At 35.7% G+C, this 21,273-nt stretch overlaps 4 protein-coding genes across 11 annotated transcripts; all 4 read right to left on the bottom strand.

Moving 5' to 3' along the window:
• Positions 1–428: 428 nt before the first annotated feature.
• LOC105171457 (nucleoside hydrolase 3) lies at positions 429–8,939 on the bottom strand. Of its 3 annotated transcripts, none has more exons than XM_020697454.2 (14): positions 8,802–8,939; positions 5,567–5,784; positions 5,210–5,461; positions 4,117–4,296; positions 3,902–4,012; positions 3,310–3,645; positions 3,028–3,204; positions 2,612–2,926; positions 2,350–2,472; positions 1,991–2,188; positions 1,634–1,887; positions 1,344–1,548; positions 958–1,263; positions 429–882 (listed from the first exon to the last, which is right to left on the bottom strand). In XM_020697454.2, the coding sequence occupies exons 3-14, from the start codon at positions 5,384–5,386 to the stop codon at positions 592–594; spliced, it is 2,673 nt and encodes an 890-aa protein (XP_020553113.1). In that variant the 5' UTR covers positions 5,387–5,461; positions 5,567–5,784; positions 8,802–8,939; the 3' UTR covers positions 429–591. The 3 variants fall into 3 exon arrangements, with proteins under 3 accessions (XP_020553113.1, XP_020553114.1, XP_088741984.1); XM_020697455.2 differs by having other exon boundaries at positions 2,642–2,926; XM_088885858.1 differs by lacking the exon at positions 5,567–5,784.
• A 62-nt stretch (positions 8,940–9,001) lies between these two features.
• LOC105171458 (Low-density receptor-like protein) lies at positions 9,002–11,044 on the bottom strand. 5 transcript variants are annotated; one of them, XM_088885859.1, is made up of 3 exons: positions 10,777–11,044; positions 10,321–10,434; positions 9,002–9,244 (listed from the first exon to the last, which is right to left on the bottom strand). In XM_088885859.1, the coding sequence occupies exons 1-3, from the start codon at positions 10,922–10,924 to the stop codon at positions 9,141–9,143; spliced, it is 366 nt and encodes a 121-aa protein (XP_088741985.1). In that variant the 5' UTR covers positions 10,925–11,044; the 3' UTR covers positions 9,002–9,140. The 5 variants fall into 5 exon arrangements, with proteins under 5 accessions (XP_088741985.1, XP_011090890.1, XP_011090888.1 ...); XM_011092588.3 differs by having other exon boundaries at positions 9,082–9,244; positions 10,316–10,434; positions 10,777–11,035; XM_011092586.3 differs by lacking the exon at positions 9,002–9,244 and adding an exon at positions 9,778–10,119 and having other exon boundaries at positions 10,777–11,039.
• A 1,079-nt stretch (positions 11,045–12,123) lies between these two features.
• On the bottom strand, positions 12,124–16,607 carry LOC105171456 (LEC14B homolog). 2 transcript variants are annotated; one of them, XM_011092580.3, is made up of 10 exons: positions 16,428–16,607; positions 15,778–16,318; positions 15,575–15,694; positions 15,264–15,341; positions 14,506–14,688; positions 13,781–13,858; positions 13,445–13,620; positions 13,110–13,268; positions 12,894–12,954; positions 12,124–12,531 (listed from the first exon to the last, which is right to left on the bottom strand). In XM_011092580.3, the coding sequence occupies exons 2-10, from the start codon at positions 16,144–16,146 to the stop codon at positions 12,340–12,342; spliced, it is 1,416 nt and encodes a 471-aa protein (XP_011090882.2). In that variant the 5' UTR covers positions 16,147–16,318; positions 16,428–16,607; the 3' UTR covers positions 12,124–12,339. The 2 variants fall into 2 exon arrangements, with proteins under 2 accessions (XP_011090882.2, XP_011090883.2); XM_011092581.3 differs by having other exon boundaries at positions 16,435–16,607.
• Positions 16,608–16,723: 116 nt separating this feature from the next.
• On the bottom strand, positions 16,724–21,061 carry LOC148786770 (sugar transporter ERD6-like 16). The gene is made up of 18 exons (XM_011092576.3): positions 20,643–21,061; positions 20,467–20,529; positions 20,286–20,375; positions 20,152–20,211; positions 20,006–20,071; positions 19,835–19,900; positions 19,660–19,735; positions 19,461–19,525; positions 19,281–19,373; positions 19,115–19,195; positions 18,921–19,005; positions 18,794–18,837; positions 18,642–18,704; positions 18,506–18,565; positions 18,374–18,427; positions 18,195–18,254; positions 17,922–18,036; positions 16,724–17,837 (listed from the first exon to the last, which is right to left on the bottom strand). Exons 1-18 carry the CDS (start codon positions 20,799–20,801, stop codon positions 17,680–17,682), a joined length of 1,458 nt encoding a protein of 485 aa, XP_011090878.1. The 5' UTR covers positions 20,802–21,061; the 3' UTR covers positions 16,724–17,679.
• Between the last annotated feature and the right edge of the window lie 212 nt (positions 21,062–21,273).

Below are 21,273 nucleotides of genomic sequence, written 5' to 3'. Positions count from 1 at the left end.
AGATAACGAATCATTCGAGCTGCATCTGACAAAAAATAAAGGGATTATAAAAGACTAGTCTCAGCAGCATGGCCTAATGGAGAATTTTATACCATCTAAATATCTATTACCTCCGTACATTTCCAGAAGATGAGTCTTGAGTTGGCATTCATTGTTGGATCAGAAGCACATGGGCTTGAATGTCATTTATTGTTTTTAACGTGCCGACAAATAACGAGAACAAGCAAGCAAGAACTGGCTTTGACATGTTAAAGTGTTGCCAGACTCAAAAAGACTTACAAATGCCTAACATTTCTGTTATTGATCTCTCGTAAGGAACGTAATGAAGTCAACTTCAAATAGTCGGGGAAGACTAGTTTTTATGATGTTTTGCTATCAATCATTTCCATACAACAGTGTGAAAATGAAAAGAAAAAGCAATCAGGATGTACAAGACGAGAAGTTGAATTTCCATTGTATTTCCTGTGTGTGTGTTTCGTTTTGAAAACTGTACAAATTCTCTATACTAGTATCTTCTCTGCTCTTTGCTTGCCGATTACTTGGAAAAAACATCAAAAGAATCACAGAAGACGTTCAACGGGATCTTTTGTTTTATATCCGTGGGACACTCCACATTCTTCTCTGCTCATCAAAGCTTCCAATGACAGCAGACTGCTTTTCTTCACCAAGTTGATTTGCAAATGTATCATAATAAGCCAATGGATTGACATGTTCCAATATTCTCACTGAACTCCCTTTATTTTGATCCATATATATCTGTCCGTCTTCAGATTCAACACCTGTTGCTAACACTTGAACTTTCCTGACTCCATATGTTGCCTTCAGCACTAAACTGTCACCTGCTAAGATCACTGCACCAAGAATTTCCCCCAAGAATGTATCCTGCATTACAGACATTCAATACATGTAGAAAAGTTTAACAGTGAGTAAAATCTCACTCTTAGTTGCTTTTATTACCATATGTTGATATCTGGGATGAGTACGCTTCAGCCGGTGCATTCTTGAGAGCAAACGCCTGGCAAATAAAGCTTCAGGTGTCTTGTTTGCGAGGTACAGACTCTCTAAAATTTTACAGAAGTGACAGACTTCGCGTTGAATGTTGAGTGGGATTAGAGTGATATTGTGCCGTGAATGAAGAACCGTCTCTGCAGCCAAAGGGTCAAGAAACATATTCAGCTCCGCGTATTCATTTGAAGGAATGTTGATAACATTTCCTTTATCTGTCTTCCGGCTGCTGATATGGCCTCCAACTATGAATATATCCTGCACCAGAATGAAAAGCTGAAAAATCCTTCAACATTATATACTGATATGGTCTGTTTTATTTCCTTTTAGCCGCAAACCTGAATGGGATAACTCAAGTTTTTGTCTGAAAGAATAATTTTCGCTACATTTGTTAATGGCCCGTTCGTCAAAATGGTAACCTTAGATCCTGATTCGAGGGATGTTATTACTGATTCCCATATCTCGAGAGCTAGTGGCTGTCTAAGTTCAGGGTGATCTGTGTCTCTTGGAGCTCCAAATTCCACAGAATTTTCGGCTGTGTACCTAAAATAAACTCACAAGTCAGTCGAAACATCTGATCAAAGCATTGCATGTGAAGCTTAAAATTTCAACATAAATATGATTAAACCTCCGGGGACTTCGAGGCAAGTCACGAGCCAGCCCATACAATGTATCTGAGTCGAGAAAGCCACCGCTACCATATGGGATGGCTCTGCTGTACTTGCAGTCTCCAACAGCTGGAAAAATCAGATCGGACTGATTAAGTGCAAACACATCTCCTAGGCCAACAGGGATATCATCGCGCCCCATCATATGCAGCAAATCATAGACGACATCTATTGTTGCTGCGTTTGCCCATCCAGTAGGAGTCACTAATATCGCCTGGATAGAAACAGCAGATGCAGGTTAAAATAGCTGCTCTTATCTTAAGAATGTATTGGAAAAAAATATGTCGTGAAAGTGGAAAAGTTAAAGGCTACTTCACCTTGAGATTTATTACTTCAACAGGTAATTTGAGGAGATAAAAGAGGGCTAAAAAATCTCCAGCACTCATATCCATGTCAAAAACAACATTCTTGCCAGGTTTTCTTCCCTTAAAATCTGGTTTGTACAGGACTTCTCTGTAATGAGGAAACTCTGTAGTAAAATTGAACTTTCCAGTATGTTCTTGGAGGTTTATAACCTGCAAACACAACGATATTCTACTGATGTCTCATTTGTGTCAGTCTGAAAGAAGTAAATGAAAGTTACATATTCTTACAGTCATTCAGAAGAAAATGAAAGTTTAATATTATTACAGTCATTTAGAAGTATTACGACAGACAAATATACTGATCAACTCACATCAAGAAAGCTTCTGAAGTATTCTCTGTTTAATGGACTGCTTCTATCACTGTTAGGCTTTGCTCTTACAGCAACAAGAATGTGCAATCCTTCTCGACCACTTACTTCTGCTGTATATCCATCCTGAATAATTTGAGGTCGGTACAGCAGAAGCATAAGTTTGTCAGCAGCACACAAATGATGCTACATCAGAATTAAAAGAAAACTGCAAGACAGTTGTTGTGTGTTTTAAGTAAGAACTTGATAAAAATCATCTTTTTACCATAAACAGAAAGCCAAAAAAAGCAATGACCTTGCACCTGCCCTTGCCATTCTTAACAATGCAGAAAGGATCACCAAGCCCTGTCTGAACATGGCCACTATGAACACCATTTCTCTTCAAATTGAATTTCGGCTTCTTAAGGCCATCAAAGAATGGATTTGAGCCATCTGATATTCCATGCGGCTCGTTTGAAGTAATCACTGTGATATTCATGTATTCCATTTCTGCAAATTCGTTCTCCCCATTACTGTTGTTGCTCTTGAGCATGATTGAAGTAGCCACGCCAGATAGAAATGAGTCCCACATAAAGTAACTCTGCACTAAGTGATACACATTTCATACAGTTATTACTCTTTATCTGTTTTACTCCAAATAAGAAACTGTCTATCCACTCAATGCATTTTTCCATAACTAACCGTGAAAAACTGATCGCTGAACCAAGTATCATGAGTCATTTTCAAGGACTTGAAGCAGTACTGTGCCTCATAGGTGTGCTGATTCTTCTCAAATTCCTCGTAAAAATTGCTAGATATTGGGATGGTGTTTGTGGCATCCAGTGGAACAAGAGTGACTGGGATGCCAGAATGAATCACCTGTTAAATAAGGAAAAAATTTCATCAGTGAAATTTAATAATCACAGCCAGTCTTATGTTTTGAAAGATGGGACAACCTTTCTTGAAATATTATGGTATTGATACCTGATATGCAGCAAAAGGATCCCCAAAAATATTGAATTCTGCATAAGGGTTTGACGTGTAGTCCGTGAAAATGTTGCCCCTATCACCACACTGACCAGGTTGGCACGATAAGGTCGAGTTCTTAGGACAGCAATCGGTCGGGTTTCTTGCCCTCACGCCACCACCCATGATGTATATATGCTCGACGTTTCTCTTCAAATGTGGATTGCTCATTAGAAAAATACCAAAATTTGTGTTCGATCCGATGATAAATACAGTGATCGGACCAGCAGAAATCTTGTCTATCATCACTTGCTGAGCCGTGGGCTGACGAAGAGGTGTATATCTCCTGCTGCCCTGGATTACAGTAGAAAACAAGATCATTGGTAAATCTTCTCATACAAGAAGTTATCTCAGCATTTTCATGAAAATATCAATTTAGAGTCGTGGAGGCAGAGTCCTTCAGCTGTGCAGAAAATCTAACAGCAATTTCCATAACGACTAATCCAGGTAAAACAATCTCCGCTGCTGACAAACGATCATCCCATGACAACACAGACCATTTCAACACGTCCACAGATATTGGTGACAAAGAGGACTTATACGTATGTACCTGAGGGAGAAAACTCTTTCTGATGCCAAAATTTGTATCAATGTCTAATTTCCCTCCAGCGCCTACAGGAATAGCTTGTCTATATCTGCAATATCCGGCTGTACTATTGCCCTGATGAGACAAGCCCCAAAGAACACGATCAAGTTATCAATGTGTGATGTAAAACATAAGATCAAAATACACAACGTTGCAGCTCCATGAAATTGGAGAAAGACCTGTTCGATTATGGGGTGATATCCACCAACGTTAGGCAATATGGTGCCATCTTCGAGTATTCCACCTTCACCTCCCACTCCAACGGCAATGTCGTCTCTCCCCATCATGTAAAGAATGTCATATAAATGATTCACAGCATGCCCCGCATTACTCCATCCATTTGTGTTAATAGTAACGGCCTGCAGAAAAGGTAGCATAATAGATATAAGCATTTTCACTAACCTTGGAACATGCTAAAGAACCTTAGACAATGGAGCGCATAAAATCAAGCTGCCAAATGCTAGAGCGGCCAGAATCTTTTCTTTGCTTTTGGGAAACTAGAATTACATCAGGATTTCAATTTTGGGAAAATGAACTTTGCAACCAATAATTTTTTAAATTCTATACCAAAATTCCAAACCTCCGGGAACTTAAAAAATGATAATACTGAAATTAGTAATCATAGTCATAATTGACTCATACAGCACCTCAACCCCCCACCCCACAAAAAAGAAAAGAAAGAATGACAAAAAGAAGAAAAAGTAAATCAATAAACAAAATAAAATATTAAAATAGAGGAACTTTTAGTTAACTATATCATGGTATGTACTTTGTCAAGAACCCAGAAATGATAAAGAATTGACTATTATGGCACCTCCCAAGATTGAAAATTCAACTGAAATTTAGCCTAAGATACAGTGAATTTGACTAAACATGTAGCCGTGTAGATTACACAACTATCAATGAAAACTCAACCACACCATAGCTTTTCAAACACTAAAAATAGCATCATAATCAACATTATTAGTGCTAAAAAATCTAAAAGATTTCCAGGGGTGCATGTATTTGCAACAAAATAATGCACCCAATGTCAGCATACAGGACTAAGATATGTAAAGGGATGAACACTAACAGGAAAGCTTTTGCCTTTATCGACACGTATAAAGCACTAAACTGGGGGGATTTTGAGCTTGAAATTTGGTATCCCTAGGCCCTCAACGAGCACAAATATGCTAGTGATCATAGAAACAACATAGAAGAAGCAACAAGAACAAGAAACTCTAAACAGAAAATCCCCCAAAATCACGATTTTTCAACCTTGAGGATACATACCTGCAAATCAAATTCTGATCTGTTAAGCTTCAAAATGTACAAGAGAGCAAAGAAATCATCTGTATCGACATCCGTATCCAAAAGAATTCGGTGTGGTAGCCCCTCCACACCTTTTGCGTTGATCAATCTGATGATCACTATGCATACACATATGCATACACATCTTTCCAATATCATCTTCCTTCTCTCTGAGAAAACCCCAAAACTTCACTTTCTTGATCAGCAGCAGAACTGTTGCATGAATCCCATTTCCTGAAAAACACGAGGACATATCCCACAAAACAGCTCAATGACTTGAATTAAACAAAATGATCACACATATATACATATACACTCTTGTTTCCATATTCCTTGTACCTTATTTTATCAGCAGTACTGGTGGCAAGAATGGCAGTAATGGACAGTTAACTGATGACACTAGAGAAATACAAACAGGGAATTTACTGTCTCTGTGTGTATGTGTGTGTGAAAAGTGTAATTGTTGATAATGGAACAAGATGCAAAGGACAAGAAAGGCGCCTTGAGCCTGAAAGAGTTGTATATGAAGCAGTAACACAGTGTCTGTGCATATGATTCTGCAAGACAGAAAACAAACAAGGTAATACTCATTCATGGGCCTATATTTCTTTTTATTCAGTTCTTTTTTCTCTAAAAAAAAATTAATTACACTGAGACCCCACTAAAAGTACGAATTTACATTTTTCCTCAAAAAAAATTTAAAGTTATATTTACACTCCCTCCAAAAATTTTGAATTTATATATAACCCCATTCCATTAGGGTTCGGTAGAAAATACTGACGTCAATAAAAAAAAGTACATAAATTTTTAATTTTACCCCTTATTTAATATTTTCGTGTATATTTTTATACTTATAAGACTATAAATATAATACATATATATGATGTGAGGTTATTATTATTATATATTTTTTTCTCTTATAAATACAAAATTATAATATATATGAAAATATTAAATAAGAAGTAAAATTAATCATATATAAAATGTGTTACAAGCAAACATATTAATCATATATAAAATAATTTACCTTTTGTCTTTTTTTTTTCCCAAAATTTTTACATAAAAACGTCAGCTACATCATTCATTACATCAACATAAGAAATATTAATTTAGAAAAATAAAAATTCTTGAAACATTTAAATGGAGGAATGGACCAAAACTATTATACCCCGACAAATGGGGCCAATGCATGCAAATTTATGTATTTTTAAGAATAAAGAATTTATAATAATATATATAAAAAAAATAATATTCTTGTTGTTTGACTAAGAGCGTATCTTTTATGTGCTTTATATTACACTTTTTTCCCCAAAAATAAAAAAATATCTTTGTATGTAATCCAATGATGGAACATTCACACGATTCTTGTCCTCTAATTTGAAAACCTTATGAGCTCAGAATCCCTTTTCTCTTAGTGTTTTTACTATTTGTACTTTCCATGTGTTAGATTTCTTCTTTCACAATTGATTATTCTAATTGTAGGAGATCATGCCTCAATAAAATAAAGGATAATTACAGTCGCTTCTTTTTAAATTTGGTGTAATTATACGTAGATTTATGTAGTTTGAAAATTTATATTTAATATCTCTTAAGTTTGTTTTCATCTAACAAATAAGTTATTATGTTAGTCGAGATTAACCGAATTTGAAGATATTAACAAAAAAAAATGGATAAAAACTCATATTTACCTCTAATTGACTTATTGTTGATTTATTATAAATCAAAGAAATTATTTTATGATCAAATTACCTTATACATCTTTACATGTTAATGAATGTGAGAAGGTATAATTTCACCGTTATAAAGGTAGTTAAATCAGAAAAAATGTGTTCAACTTACAATAAGTAAGTAATAAGTCAATCGATGGTAAATGTCAATTTTCATACAGTTTTTTTGTTAATATCAATAAATTCGCTGAGTTTTGACTAACAAAGAGACCTATTTGTTATATGAAAACAAAGCTCATAATACTAGATGTAATTTTTCAAACTATAAGGAGTTTACATATAATTACACCAATCTTCAGAAGGGAGTGTAATTCTCCCTTAGATATATTTATTAATTGAGTAAATTACATTTTGTTATCCGAACTAAGCCCGCTTTTATACTTTGTTATCTAAATATTTCTTTTTGTGTCAACTTGTCATCTCAACTTTGTGAAATTTGCATTTTACCATATATGATCGTTTTTTTGTTGATTTTTTTTATAGAAAAACATCATATGTTGTGTATATATGAAAAATATCACATCACACAACCCTTAAATATCACATGTACATTGCATGTGATATTTTTTAACACGAAATTTGGTGAAAAAATAGTTAGAAATGACAAAGTGCAAAATTTCGTAAAATTGAGATGGTAAGTTGATACAAAAAAAAAGTTTAAATGCCAAAATATAAAAATAGTTATAGTTGGGATGACAAAATATAATTTATCCTTGTTATTTTTCTGACCTGTTGTTTTGTTTATTTTCTTTTTATGCAAAATTTTTACAATTAAATACTGGCATTGATATAGCTGGATTACGTGACAGAAACGTGGAATTTATATTTTCAAATAAACGTTGAAACTCGAATATATATTACTCAATAATTCTCGTGCTTAATTACTATCTTCTTCCCACTTTATTTTTTAAAAACCTGAAATTTCATAACTAAAAAGAAAATGGGAAAATCTTCAAGCAAGTGTATAAACAAAGATTGGAAAAAGAGGTAAAAAAAAAAAGATATGGAAAGTCAAATAGAGAGATTGTGTGGGAGCAGTGGTAGAAAAAGGAGCCCTCCTTTCTACCACAATTCCAATTATTTAATTTTTAGTCAAATATTAACTTTTTTCATCTATAATTAAGTGGTTTTTGACACCTAAAAAAGCTTATCATATTAATAATTTATACATATATAAATTAGTATATACTCTTGAATTTTATTAAAATACACAGTGCTTTAAGGATTATTCCAATTTTTATTTTATTATTATTGCTAGTTGTATGATTGAAAGGCATGATGTAACAAGTGAAGGGTAGAATGGGTGCATTAGTAGTAGAAATAGGATAAAGGGTGGGGGGTGGGTGCAGTGCAGAATGGAATTAGTGGTCCTACTTCCTACTTGGTAAATTAAAAGTGAGGTTATTCAAATTCACCATAATTACCCACTTTTCTATTTTCTATTTAATTTCTTTCTTTCTTTTGTTGAAGTTAATCATGACTTAGCTTATAAAGAATAATTGGTTAGGTGGGGTGGGGGTTTTATGCAATTATTGAATTTGACGTGCGTCTGATTCCATCAGAGTTATGGTTATATGACATAAATATATTTATTACTTAACTTCAACAAAGCATTTTGAATTTCGAAATAATTGAAGCACTTTGCCCCTAATTATTCATTGGTTGGCACACTCATTAAGTCATAATACTCCATTACTAATTAGCCATTTAATGAAATTACTGAAATGTACTATGTCTTTTTTTTTTTTTTTTTTTTGGGGGGGGGGGGGGGGGGGTGTCCTGGTTGTGAGATTGCTCATTAGTATCTTGTTAGGTAAGAATTGATTGTTGGGACTGCTAACACTGACCTAGGGGTAGCAATGGGTCTACATCTGTCCCGACTTTGAAGTCTTAATCGGGTCTTGGAAGGTCCCAGGCTTTGGAGAATCCGCCCGGACTGGACTCGCCCGGTTGCCATCTCTAGCTATCACCATAAAATAGATGTTGCATAAGAGATAGATGGGCTGCATCTATCTGCTAATATAAAGAACTAAAGTGACAAGATCAAATCACTGGATTGAAGCTTCTGCGTAAGTTTCATCAGTTTGGGCCATCCGAGGATTCGCACATGGACATTGGGCATTTTTTGAAATTCACACAGGTTTGAACAATTTCAGGGCAAAACACTCTTTTGTTATTGCATCAGATTACAGTCTCCAAAGGTGAAATCCTGAAATCTTATCGAATTGCACATGCTTGACCGAAATATTTATTGAAGCTGAAAATACTACCGCCCTGCCTGTCCTTAAATCTGAAAGAATATTAACAACTCCATTTTCAAGAATACTGAAGGAAAATCAGAAGCCATAAAATGTGATTATACTTAAGTGAAACTTATCCAAGCTAGAGATAGCATCCAGCATTGCAAGAAATCTAGATATAGTTGGAAGAACTAAAAACATTTCAGTGGCAGCAGACACTGTAAATGGTCTGCGGGAAAACAAGCGACTATGATCCAACAAGTTGCTTGATAGGATGACAGCAAATCAAATTATAATCTTTCTACAACAAATCCTACACCATTCATATGACTGATTTGGGGAGCTAAAAATTGGTGAAGTATGACATGCCATGGCTAGTTTTCCAATAAAATCATAATATATCAAAAGCACTTAGATGTACCTAATCAAATTTATATCATAATAAGTAGGTGTAAGAGCTCATGACAGGAAAAGAGAGCTGCACCTGAACGTCATTGTAGAAAGCATCCGAAAATAAATTGTCAAACTGCGAGCTTCTAGACATACTAGGCCACATACTATAGATTCCTATGGAAACTTTGCATTGATAATGAGAATTCAACATGCTCAATATATCATAACCGTCTTGTACACACTATTTGACAACATATAATATGAACAATGACATATGTTCTAAGGAATCTGAGGAATCATATAGCTTGGAAATGCAAAAACTAAATTACTACTCTACAAAGGATTTGATGTAATACACCCAATCAGTATAGACATTACAGAATTTTGCTCTGAGAAAGTGGCACAACCACTTCACAAGAACACATAGAAGCTGTCTCATGTTTTACTCTGCAAGAGCCATTTTTCTTTATCCGTATTCATTACGTCCAGAGTACAATAGCACCATTCATTGCTGCACCTTTGGCAGTATCAACTACATTTGTATAAATACTAAAAGTTAAATATATTTGAGCTTCTCATATTCAGGATTCCAACTCCATAAATACACCAATTTATTCAATAGATGTAAATCTACTCTATCGGCATAAGCTATACGGTATTATCTTTTCGTGGACAAAACTGAAAATGGAAAAAGAACAAAAAGAATTCAAAAGCACAATTCACATAACCTGACCCAAAAGAAACCTCCTAGCTGAAGTAGACTTCTTCTCCTCCCTTAACCCTGAATCCGATTCATCATAGAACCACCCCATTGATCTCTGAGCTTCTTGCATAATTTGCGAAATCCCTACACATAACAGAATGTAAGAAGATCAAAAAAATTGAGGCAAGTAAATTGGAAAACATGCGGCACCAATTCCACATCAAAATATCATATTTTCGTTAGAGTAGCACGAATTTCCAAAAATAAATTTTTAGGGGATATAACAGCATTCGACAAGTCTCCGAATTGAAGACCCTTAAAAATCACAAACAAAACGAATTCTAAAGTGCTTCTTAAACAATAAACGATTTCTTTTAATAGGGAAAAAACCCAAACAAATCAATGGATCACACTTACATCTCATATAAAAAAAAAACAGAAAAACCAGAAATTGGAAAAGAGGAATTTTTTGTAAAAAGAAAGAACCTTGAGATACGGTCTGCTTGTTGTGGCGGATGTCGTGAATGGTGGCGGAAATTTTCCAGTAGAGGGGACGGCCTATGTAGAATAGTATGAGGAACATCGCTGCCGCCAGCAATATGCGGAATGTGAGTCTTGCTGTAGGAGACGCCATAGTTAAATCACACTTCACTTTCACTGTGTGCGTGTGTGTGTGTCAGAGTATGAGAGAAATGATATGTGGGGAGGCATCATTCAAAGGCGTCATTTATTAGTCCCTTAATGGATGATGGGATCTCGAAATCACGCTTTCTTTTCTTTCTTTGGTGGTTATTGGCTAACTTTGAACCTACGAATTTGTATTCATCCGTATCCCATATAGAATTTGAAGTCAAGTTCAATTTATATTAATATTTGATATAAAATTTGAAATTTTACAATTTAACTAAATATGTATCCATATTTAAAATAAAATTTAAAGTTAAACTTAATATGTATTTATATTTAAAATATATTTTAAAATCTTTCAACTTCTCGTTCAAAATAAGAAGTCTTCTTTTTGATATATTATATATAAAAGAGTCTGATATAGAGTTTATAGTGTACAAATACATCTTAGGATGCTTAAATAAAATTGAGCGCACCAATGTATAAATAGAATACATGACTATGATCAAGAAACGCAAGTAGTAGTACAAATAAGGTGATATTGAGATAAATACTCATTTATTAGATAAAGTGTGATGTAGAGCTTTTAGTATACAAATAGATCCTGAAATAAGAACCCGTCTTAGATAAAATTAAGTATAGTTGTTAATAAGATAAAAATAATTGATCAAGAAATATAAGTGATAGATAATACAAATAAGAGGATGGAAACAAGAGTCTCCCAAAACATACTATAAAAAGTAAAGCATATAATAATAGTAAAAAGCGTGTTGGAGGTATCGTCAAAATCGTACAATGTCCACCCAACATTAATATCACATCCCACATCTGTAAGCTTCTTCCTGGAAACTTTTACTACATCAATCCCACTGTTCCCATGTTTGTAACACCTCCTCTCTACATTCATGCAACATCAATCCCACATCTAATTTTTGCAAGAATTTTTCTGAAAATTCCTATACCATTAGCCCAACATTCCATATTTGTAATAGGTTTTTTTTATTTTTTCTATAGAATATAGATCGTATCACGTCAGTGTATAATTTCACTATTGATTTAACCTGCCCCATTAATATTTTCACGTTCAACGCATAAATGAACGATGAATATCGAGTGCTCATGAGAGAGAATAGTATAAAATCGTCGATATATCAAGCGTTTTGCTAAGATTTGTCCATTGAGCTATTATAATAAACAAAGAAGAGGTTGATCACAAATCATAAGACATTCTACTCATCTAAAGATCGTAATTGCAGGATAGGTTCAGAATGTTCTGTACATCAACTAAGCAAAAGGGTAACCTATAACCATGAAAAAAGTTCTACATTATCCAAAAAATTAAAGTTGCAAATATAAATTATTCTGTGGATACATCAAGATATACACAATATGGTTGCTGTGGCCCTTGTAAATGCACATACATTAGTAGAGAAATCGTCGTCGTCTTCTAGTTCGCTTCACTGGTGCCTGGTTTTGGCCGTTGCCTGGAAATTCCCAACCGGCAATCATTCCATCCCAGGAGGAGCTTACAATCATAGGGTAGAAAGGGTGCCAGTTGCAGTCTCTTACGGGATCCTCATGGAAATCGAGTTTTGCTACTTGAGCACCACTCACCTGCAAGAAGAGTAATCAAGTTCAAAATACCAAAGGCCCGCATTGGCAGAAGAAGAATATCATGGTTACTTAATGTGATAATAGTAGGAGGAATGACCGAGAACATGATAAAAGGTGTATTTATTTCTAGCTAAATGCACTTGTATGAAATAAGTACAAAGCAGAAAACTATAATACAGGATCCTTTAGTCATCTTATACACTTCATTGGTCTCTGCTTGCCGAAACAATTTCTTCTTATGCCTTGAAAAATTTATCAGAGCAGGTATGAGCTAACAATGAGCAAAGACAGCAATGATCGGAGCACAACAACTGAAGTATACACGTTACAGAGCAGAGGAAGGGCAAAGATTAAATGCATACCACATCATAAACATAAACGGAGGAATCGGTTGATCCGGTGTATATATACTTTTGGCCAGTGCTGCAAAAGTCAATGCAAAAGAGAAGGGGAATTTTAATATTTGTATGCGGAACATATCTGGCTTACGACTTGCTTTTTTGATTTTTCAACTGCCAAAAAAAATGTATAAAATATATAGCACAAACCCGCAGCAAGGAAATTATATAATCATTCACCTGCATGCTGGCGAGAAATAGCAGCGAATGAGAGTACGCAAAACACTATGGCCTCTGTATGTGGCCAGTGACAGGTCCTCAGGAAGCCTAAAGTTTCTTGCCTCTTCTGGATATTCCATCCACCGGTAATCCCATTCAGCATATCGACGTTTTGGGATGCTAAATTAAGAAGCATAAATCCTCATTAGCATATCGAGGTTTTGGGATGCTAAATCAAGAAACATAATCCTCATTATAACAGTAATCAGAATAAAGAAGCTAGAGCTAATCCCAATTACAAAAGTATATTGAAACTCGAAAGATAACATTTTCCTGGTAAATGAAAGCGGACGTACTAGTTGATGTTAGATGACATTTTCCTTATATCCCAAAGTTTAATGGCTTGATCTTTTCCATTCGAGATGAAGTAACGGCCATCTCCACGAGTATCAACGAATGTAATGCCTTCCAAATGGCCGATCAGGACTCCAGCAGCTTGCCCCCTGGCTGCAAAGCAACGCCTGTCCCAAACCTGAACGGACAAATACATCAGAAGGTTTGAATATCCGGGAGCTTAGGTAAGCAACAATTATGGTAGTTTTGCTTTTGCAAATTTAACGAATATACGGAAAAGGATAAAGACACTCAAAACTTCAAGCTTGATTAATTCTAAAGAGACAAATAAACATTACTTTGCAGAGGGTATCATCGCTGCCCGAATATATGATGTGGCCACTTTCATCGGCAAAGCATACAGCATTAACATCAGACTGCAGTAAACATGCAAATCAAATTAACACTTCTTAAAATCTGAAAAGTTGGGGCAAGGAAGACCAACAAAATCCACATGCTGTTATAAACAAGAGGAATAAGCATTTATTGGCAGCATGTTGAAGCATGAATTAATTCTGAATGTGGAGTGAAATATCGATCAACCTAAAAGGGCCCCTCGTCTGAGGCCTATAAACCTTTCTACCTAATTACATCATATCATCATATAATTAATATGAAGTGCTATCTAAGACTTTTCTCCTTTTCTTACTTTCTTCTCTTCCTCCAGATCCTCTAATGTATGGCTAACAGATTTTTGCAGTTGGATGGATCCTCTAACCCCTTTTTCCCCACTCTAGAATGGTGAATTTAAAATCCATTATCTATAAATATCTCTTACTTTGGTACATGTATAACAATTTTTGCCCAGTGCCCGCCACCCACCCCTCCAAGGATACATGGCCAATTATGTGCTTCAGAACTTCACTTGGTGGAAAGCTAGGAACAAAGAAACTTCACAATCCATGTTTAATACAAATCAACCATCTCAAAGAAAATTGTAAGTTAACAAAATCAATGCTAAAAGATGGAATTCAAGAACGAAAGCATGACTCCACACTTTAACCATAAGCAAATTGCCAGTTACCATATGAGCAGGGATTCTGAGGCTTAGCCTTCTGGCGTCGAGATCATAAACATATATTGACTCATCACTGCTAGCAGCCACAATTTCTCGGCCGTCAGTTGAAAATTTAACGGAGAAGATCCCAAAAGAATAATCCTCATAATCACTGACATTAGATGAAAATTCCAGACCTTCATGAATTTCCTGAAGGAAATAAAGGAAGGATTATGATCTTTGCACCTGATTATAAGTATTAATTGGTTAAAACATGGATTACATGGAAACTGACCATAGTAATTTAAATAAATAGTATAACTAGCATTCTTGAGTCTCGCACACCCAAGCTCAAGGAAGTTTCTAGATGATTTTACATGCCAAATTGTTTATTATCAATGTCACATATTATTTATCCTGAGAAACCTACTGGAAGGTGCAGCTTAAGTCAAACAATAGAATACATGTATAAATTAAAATATATCATGATAAATTAAATGGCATTGCAAAAAATACCATGAGTCAGAATCTTACAGACAAATGGATATCTTGCATAAGTTTAACTCGTGAAAATTATTTTATTGTCATAACATCACAACCACCAAATTCGTTCCATCCAATCCACAAGAAGTATAGTCCATTCAATCAAAACCAATCAACTAAGCAGCATAAAAGCTCAAATGTGACCCATAATCTAAGAAACAACTAATAACTTTAGCATGCCTTATCAGGATGTTGATAGTTTCTCTACTGGCCAAATAGCATAATAGCTTGGTAACACATACCGTCACATTTGCATGAGACTCTTTTGTACCAGATCCAACATCAACAATATGGACAACAGGGGAGATACTTGAATAAACCTGTGACGAATACATCAAAATTAAACTATATAAGAAAGCTTCAGCTGAAAATGGGAGAGCAGTATCACATCTGTTTGATCAACAGCTAACCACCATTACGCTACTTGTATCCTGATCTCCTGTCTTATCCTTATTTAGGGAAATAATGATGGATATTGCTGTAGGTATTAAGTATGATCATTGCCTTCTACTAAACTTGAAAGAATTTTTCTGCACACAATTAACAAGCTTACAAGAAACCGGCGATCTGGTGAAAGAGAAGTATCAGTAATAGTCCACCTCAAGCTCCTGGCCCGAATGTCTTTATGAACTTTCCATCCCAGATCAACATTATATATTCTAATATGACTTTCCTGTTTAACAAATGCGTTAATCATCAACAAATTGAATGACTACATCCAGAAGTTTGAAATTATAACATGATTATTGCCAATACCTGAAATCCTGCGACAAATAGAGATCCATCGGCAGAAAATTGCGAGACATATGCACAACTTTTCATCTTATCAATCACAGAAGGACCACAAACAGGTAAATACCTGCTCAAGACATGACAAGAATCTGACAAAGAGAACCTCCCTCTTGCACTATAGTTACATTCCCTGCCCAGCAGCATTTTCACCGGGGAAACAGGTAATCTTCCCTTGCTAGGCAACGAACGGCTCAGACGCTCGTGTGGGGCTGACCTAAGCTTTGTGAGTTGACTGAACTCATCATCACAACAACCAAGCAACACATTTCTAGATGATCCTCCAGGCTCACTTACACAATCACCAAAATCAAAATACCTTCCAGACCTACTCATTTCCAATCCAAATGTCTCTCCTTCCCCCCTATCAACAATAGAATTACCAAAAAAGATAAAATGCTATAACAAGCTTAGACTGCACTTCACTTTTCCACCCAAAAAGATATATTCAATTTCCAATTTCTTCAGCAGAGAACCAATAAGTCTTCAAATATTCACAAATTTTCCCCTGCAAAAAGCATGTTTTCTCCCGTGAGACCTAGACTCAATAAAACCGCAACATCTCTATTTTGCCAAAAAAACAAGAATCAATTAAAGAATAAGAGCAGCTTAGCTACCTCTTACCCGAAGCGAAGGATTACACACACAAAACCAAAGCAACTCAGCCCCATGAAAGGGTCATCAGATTTACAGCAATCAACGAGAATCAAACAAGAGAAAGAAGAAAGAAAAAGTAATGGGCTTTAACCAAAATTTTCAACACACACACTGAAAATCTCCACTCCCGCAAAAAGATACCAAGAGTTAAAAAGGGCTGCGCATGTAATCAGTGACGCAAGCAATTAACAAAGAAATTTGGAATTTTGTACACGAATAATCAAATAATAATTGGAAAAATACGAATTTTTCTTACCCAGGGAGTGAGTAAAAGATGGTCTCGCAATAAAGCATCAGATTTTCGGGGAATGATTTCAGATTTTATTGGCCAAGAAAGGACTTCTCGCGCATTTTTGTTCGGATTGTGTGGTGGGCGTAATCAAGACGGTTGGCTTTTCACCGTTGCTTTGAGGTCGGGTGTATTCTACGCGCGTGAACTCGCGTGCCACAAACTGTGTATTGTGTTAATAGGCCTTGACTATAAATGAAGCCCAATTTTACTTGCATCAGCCCATGGGCCTCCTTCCTGGATACTATATGGGCTTTGGAATCTTTTACCAAGAAGTAGATATGTGACATGATTGGTTCTTCCTTTTTACCAAAAAAAAAAAAAAAGAAAAAGAAAAAATTGAAATTTCTAAGAATTTCCAAGAAATGAAACATTAATCCAATAATTAAGAATTTTTCCATTATATCTTAGACAGATGAAGCATTTTCATATTCATTTCATTTTACGTGGAAAATTATGAATCTGAAGGAGATTTATTATAATCGGAGTAACTTATTTGACAATGAAAACTAATCCTACTGAGATCACGTTTGGTTCATAGCAATTTGCTCCACCAGGTTCTGAATTGTGTGCTGTATCATGAATTCAGCATATTTTCTTGCAAATTCCATTTCCATGAAAGTGCAGATCATCAACTATTACAAACAACCTCATTTCTTGTATGAACAAAAGATTACAAGACCAGCCTAACTGAAGCTATATATGTAACATTGATGAAATCTTCATACAAACTCTACATGAAATTCCAAAGATGTTGTTACATCGGAACTTGAGATTCTAAGTACAAAATTGAGCAGAGCAGTCGTCAGACCTCAACCTTACCACTTGAGCAGCACATTCTTGGCGACCCCTTTTCATTACAGAAGCCTTATTTTGTCAGACGACGTTGCAGTATCAGATGAAATGACATCACAGTTTTAGGACTAATCTTCCAGCAAATTTCTGTTTCTGTTTTTAGCAGTTCTATGAGCTGATAAAGCAGCCTGAATTTCTTCAAGTGTTTTTCCCTTTGTTTCAGGTACAACCTTTGCCACAAATAGCACTGTAAGCATGGAAAATCCAGCATATATCCAAAAAGTCCCTGTAATCATAAGTTGTCTGATCAAGAACAGAGTGAAGGTGTTATTCAGATTCTTGATAGGACATGGTTGTAATTACTGCTCACCAATTGCATTCCATGTCATGAGGAAGTTGAAAGTGTAGGAAATCAACCAAGCCACTGACCAGTGCACTAAACATACTAAACTTCCAGCTATACCTTTTATATAAATTGGGAATATCTGAAAAATGAAATATGATGTTAGAGTTCATGCACACTTCCAACTGAATGTCGACTGGCAACGTGTACTCTTAACTATGATTTGATAATCTTGTGCGTTAAACCGACAGCAAATATATGCAAGAATCATAGGTTGGTTTGAATGGAAGTGTTGATTACCTCTCCCATTATGACCCAAGGAACTGCCCCCATTCCTATTGAAAATGTTGCTATGTAGAGCTGATCATATTGATTCAGGAAAGCGGTTTTATCAGTGGCTGATTTAGATTAGATTGTCCGAATCTTGGCTTTGAAGAAACTATTTAAAGTATAAAAATACAAAAGACGGCTGAGCTTACAAGTACTCCAGAAATAGCAAGCATTGGAACCCATTCAAGCAACAGAGCATGAGCCTGATACGGAAATAGTGAGGACGGTTGACAGTGAATAGTTTTTTAACTCAAAAAGTTACAAATGCTTCAGAAGGTCACCTTGAGATAGAAAGCAGCTCCTATCAGGAACGATCCGAAGCCCATTCCCGTTGCTGATACCTGAAAATGCAAATCACTTGTTTCGATAGTTTCTAATGTTTGAAATCCCATTTGCAACGGAGAAACAAACACTCACCATTAGAAGAGGCCGTCTCCCTGATTTATCCATCAATGTTGCTCCAATAAGAGTTATGGGGACCTAACAATATTACAGTATAAGGATTTTGATCAAGATTTTAGGGCATTTCATATTTAAGTTGAATATCAGAACAGGTCAGACTTACAAACCTGAATTATGGCATATGCAATTTGCCCTTTTTCCCTTGAAAATCCTGCAGTTTAAACCCTCCAAGATCAGTGACAGTTCGGAAAATTTTAGTTCAGATAAAAGTTCTGGGAAAGATCTAATTTTTACCAGCTTCTGCGAGGATTTCACCAGAGTAGAAATTTATTCCGTTTATCCCTCCAAATTGTTGGAAAACAAATAATCCCACAGCAATCTTGACAGCATAAAACTCAGGTCAGATTTTGTAATCATGTTCAATACAAAATCTAGATAAATTCATCTAAACGACGTATAGAATTAAATGGAGAGAATATCGTTCTTACTATGATAGCACGCGTATATTTGGCATCAAACAAGTCCCTGACTCCAACTTTAGGAAGATCTTCCAGATGCGCAATACCAGCCTTAAGTAAAACATGTTTGATACAAAGTTATAAAAAGAAAAATGCATCTGAGAAGTTAAAAACTGCAGTGGGCAGATGGTTGTACCTGAATGTCTGCAGCTTCATGAGAAATGTCAGCATCCTTGCCACGAAGTTTACGTAATGCCAAATCAAAGTCTTTCCTACGGCCAACTTTCAGCTGCAAGAAACATAATTTTTCGGTTGTAATGTTTCGTTAACATATAGTTAGTTAACTAGTTAAGGTTGCTGAATGGTTAAAGCTCACCAGCCATCTAGGGGACTCAGGGATGAAAAACAGGCCCACAAGAACTAAAATACTTGGGATCAGCCCTACACATCACAGCAGAAGAACAAATGAATTTTTACAGATCTAATGTTTCTTTTATTAGTTTGTTTCCGGTCCTGTTTATTGATATTGAAGCCACGTGACGAGGGAGGTGATTGCGTGCATGATTTGTGCTCACCGGTTAGAGCTAATGTTCTCCATGTTACAATTGTTCCGACAATATATACAAAAGATGATCCGCAGACAATCAACAGCTGTAGACCGAAAGAGGGTCAAGAAAAAGAAATTAGACTTGATTTCGTTTCATCCTCTGATTTTTGGTCGTAATGTACATGAAGAACGGTTTTTCTCACCTGATTTAGTGTTGCAAGTCCTCCTCGGAGATGCTTAGGCGCAATTTCACCTATAAATACTGGCACCTGTTGCAGAAATCATTATTTAGAACAAACGAAACGTGTTATGTGTATAACACCACAAAGACGGCGACTAAGGTTTGTTTAGAAGACTGTAACGAAAATATTTACCACAAAAGAGGATAACCCAATGCCATATCCTGTAGAGAACCTTCCAACATCAAGTGACCAGGCTGCCTGCATTGGTATTAAACAAATTTGAGGATGAAAATACTAATAATCAGTAGCTGAAAAATGGTTTATGACATCAAACGTACCTTAGAAAAATAGACAGCAACCCACCCTGCGATGCAGATAACAGCTGCCAATCTCATTGACTGTTTCACCATTGCAATGAAGAAGATCAAAATTTTGTATACCTGAAAATCTGAAATCTTGAAATTTTGCATACCCCTTTCCGACCGAGGTAGTCTGCGATTCTGCCGCTTGTGATTGAACCAAACATAGCACCGATTGTGATAATGGATCCAAACAATGAGAACTGCAGAACAAGACAGTGCAGAAACTCTCATGTCTACTTGAAGAATGACAATATTTTCCCAAGAACAGGAAATAAAAAGAAAAATCAGCACCTCGGATAAGGATAAGTTTAAATCATGTCTTATAGAAGATTGAGTGGGTGAAGAGTATCCCACCTGCAAAACGAGTAATTTGTTCACCAAAAGCTCGTGTCTTTTGAAAACAAACACATCAACCATCAATGAACACAGGATGAAAACACAAAAACCATATAATCAGTACTACTTACACATATTCCAAATTCAAAAGAGCCACAAATAGCGACAAAAGTACTCAGCAAAACCATGAAAATTGATCCATTTTGACCGCTTTCTCCTTCAGGATCAGCGCTTTTCGGCTGCTGAATAAAGGGCTTCTCCAGTTCATCACTGGCATTTTCAATAGGCATTTCTTGGTATCTATATATTTATATACGCACTTAAAATGTTCTTTGTGTAAATGATCCCAAAACAGGGAATCAAAACGGAAGTTTTATTTATTTAGTTCTATTAAAAAAGAATTATTCTGGGAGTGTTTTTCAGATGTTCTTGGGAAGAAACAGGATTTCCATCTTCTTTGATCTGATTGTTTGCATGAAGTGGGTTTTAAGCATTGGTTCGACGTTGATTAGGCTGGTGGATTAGCGTCAAGCATGGGGTGGTAGGCAAGTGTTCATGGTTTTTGACGTTTCTTTGGCTGAAAAATAGGGATGCTCGCCTATATATCCATCCATCAGTACATATTTACATCTGCCGGGAGAGGTTGAAAAGTGTTTGACAAAATTTTTAGAGAATGAGTTTACGGGATCAAGAAAAATAAGGCCTTAGAATTTTATAAACTTTTTGATCATACTAATTACAGAATTGACGTTGCATTCATCA

The sequence above is a fragment of the Sesamum indicum genome, linkage group LG10 (genome assembly GCF_026168435.1).
Source record: "Sesamum indicum cultivar Baizhima isolate 11 linkage group LG10, ASM2616843v1, whole genome shotgun sequence".
NCBI classification, from domain to species: Eukaryota; Viridiplantae; Streptophyta; class Magnoliopsida; order Lamiales; family Pedaliaceae; genus Sesamum; species Sesamum indicum.
This window is presented reverse-complemented; position numbering and strand designations above follow the sequence as displayed.

Bases quoted from the DNA above. Each gene is read 5' to 3' on its own strand.
- LOC105171458 (XM_088885859.1), bottom strand. From the start codon at position 10,924: ATGGCGTCTCCTACAGCAAGACTCACATTCCGCATATTGCTGGCGGCA. The intron at 10,435-10,776 runs GTTCTTTCTTTT...TGTTATGTGTAG, and splicing joins CAAGCAGACCGTATCTCAAG to GGATTTCGCAAATTATGCAA. The intron at 9,245-10,320 runs GTCAGGTTATGT...ATATTCTTTCAG, and splicing joins AGCTAGGAGGTTTCTTTTGG to ATTTAAGGACAGGCAGGGCG.
- LOC105171456 (XM_011092580.3), bottom strand. From the start codon at position 16,146: ATGAGTAGGTCTGGAAGGTATTTTGATTTTGGTGATTGTGTAAGTGAG. The intron at 15,695-15,777 runs GTATTGGCAATA...TTTGTTAAACAG, and splicing joins TATTTGTCGCAGGATTTCAG to GAAAGTCATATTAGAATATA. The intron at 12,532-12,893 runs GTATGCATTTAA...CTCTTCTTGCAG, and splicing joins CCGTTTATGTTTATGATGTG to GTGAGTGGTGCTCAAGTAGC.
- LOC148786770 (XM_011092576.3), bottom strand. From the start codon at position 20,801: ATGCCTATTGAAAATGCCAGTGATGAACTGGAGAAGCCCTTTATTCAG. The intron at 19,736-19,834 runs GTGAGAAAAACC...TTCGGTCTACAG, and splicing joins GACTTGCAACACTAAATCAG to CTGTTGATTGTCTGCGGATC. The intron at 18,838-18,920 runs GTAAAAATTAGA...TTTAAACTGCAG, and splicing joins TGAAATCCTCGCAGAAGCTG to GATTTTCAAGGGAAAAAGGG.
- LOC105171457 (XM_020697454.2), bottom strand. From the start codon at position 5,386: ATGATATTGGAAAGATGTGTATGCATATGTGTATGCATAGTGATCATC. The intron at 2,189-2,349 runs GTGAGTTGATCA...TTGTGTTTGCAG, and splicing joins ACTTCAGAAGCTTTCTTGAT to GTTATAAACCTCCAAGAACA. The intron at 1,549-1,633 runs GTTTAATCATAT...AGTTTATTTTAG, and splicing joins TTGCCTCGAAGTCCCCGGAG to GTACACAGCCGAAAATTCTG.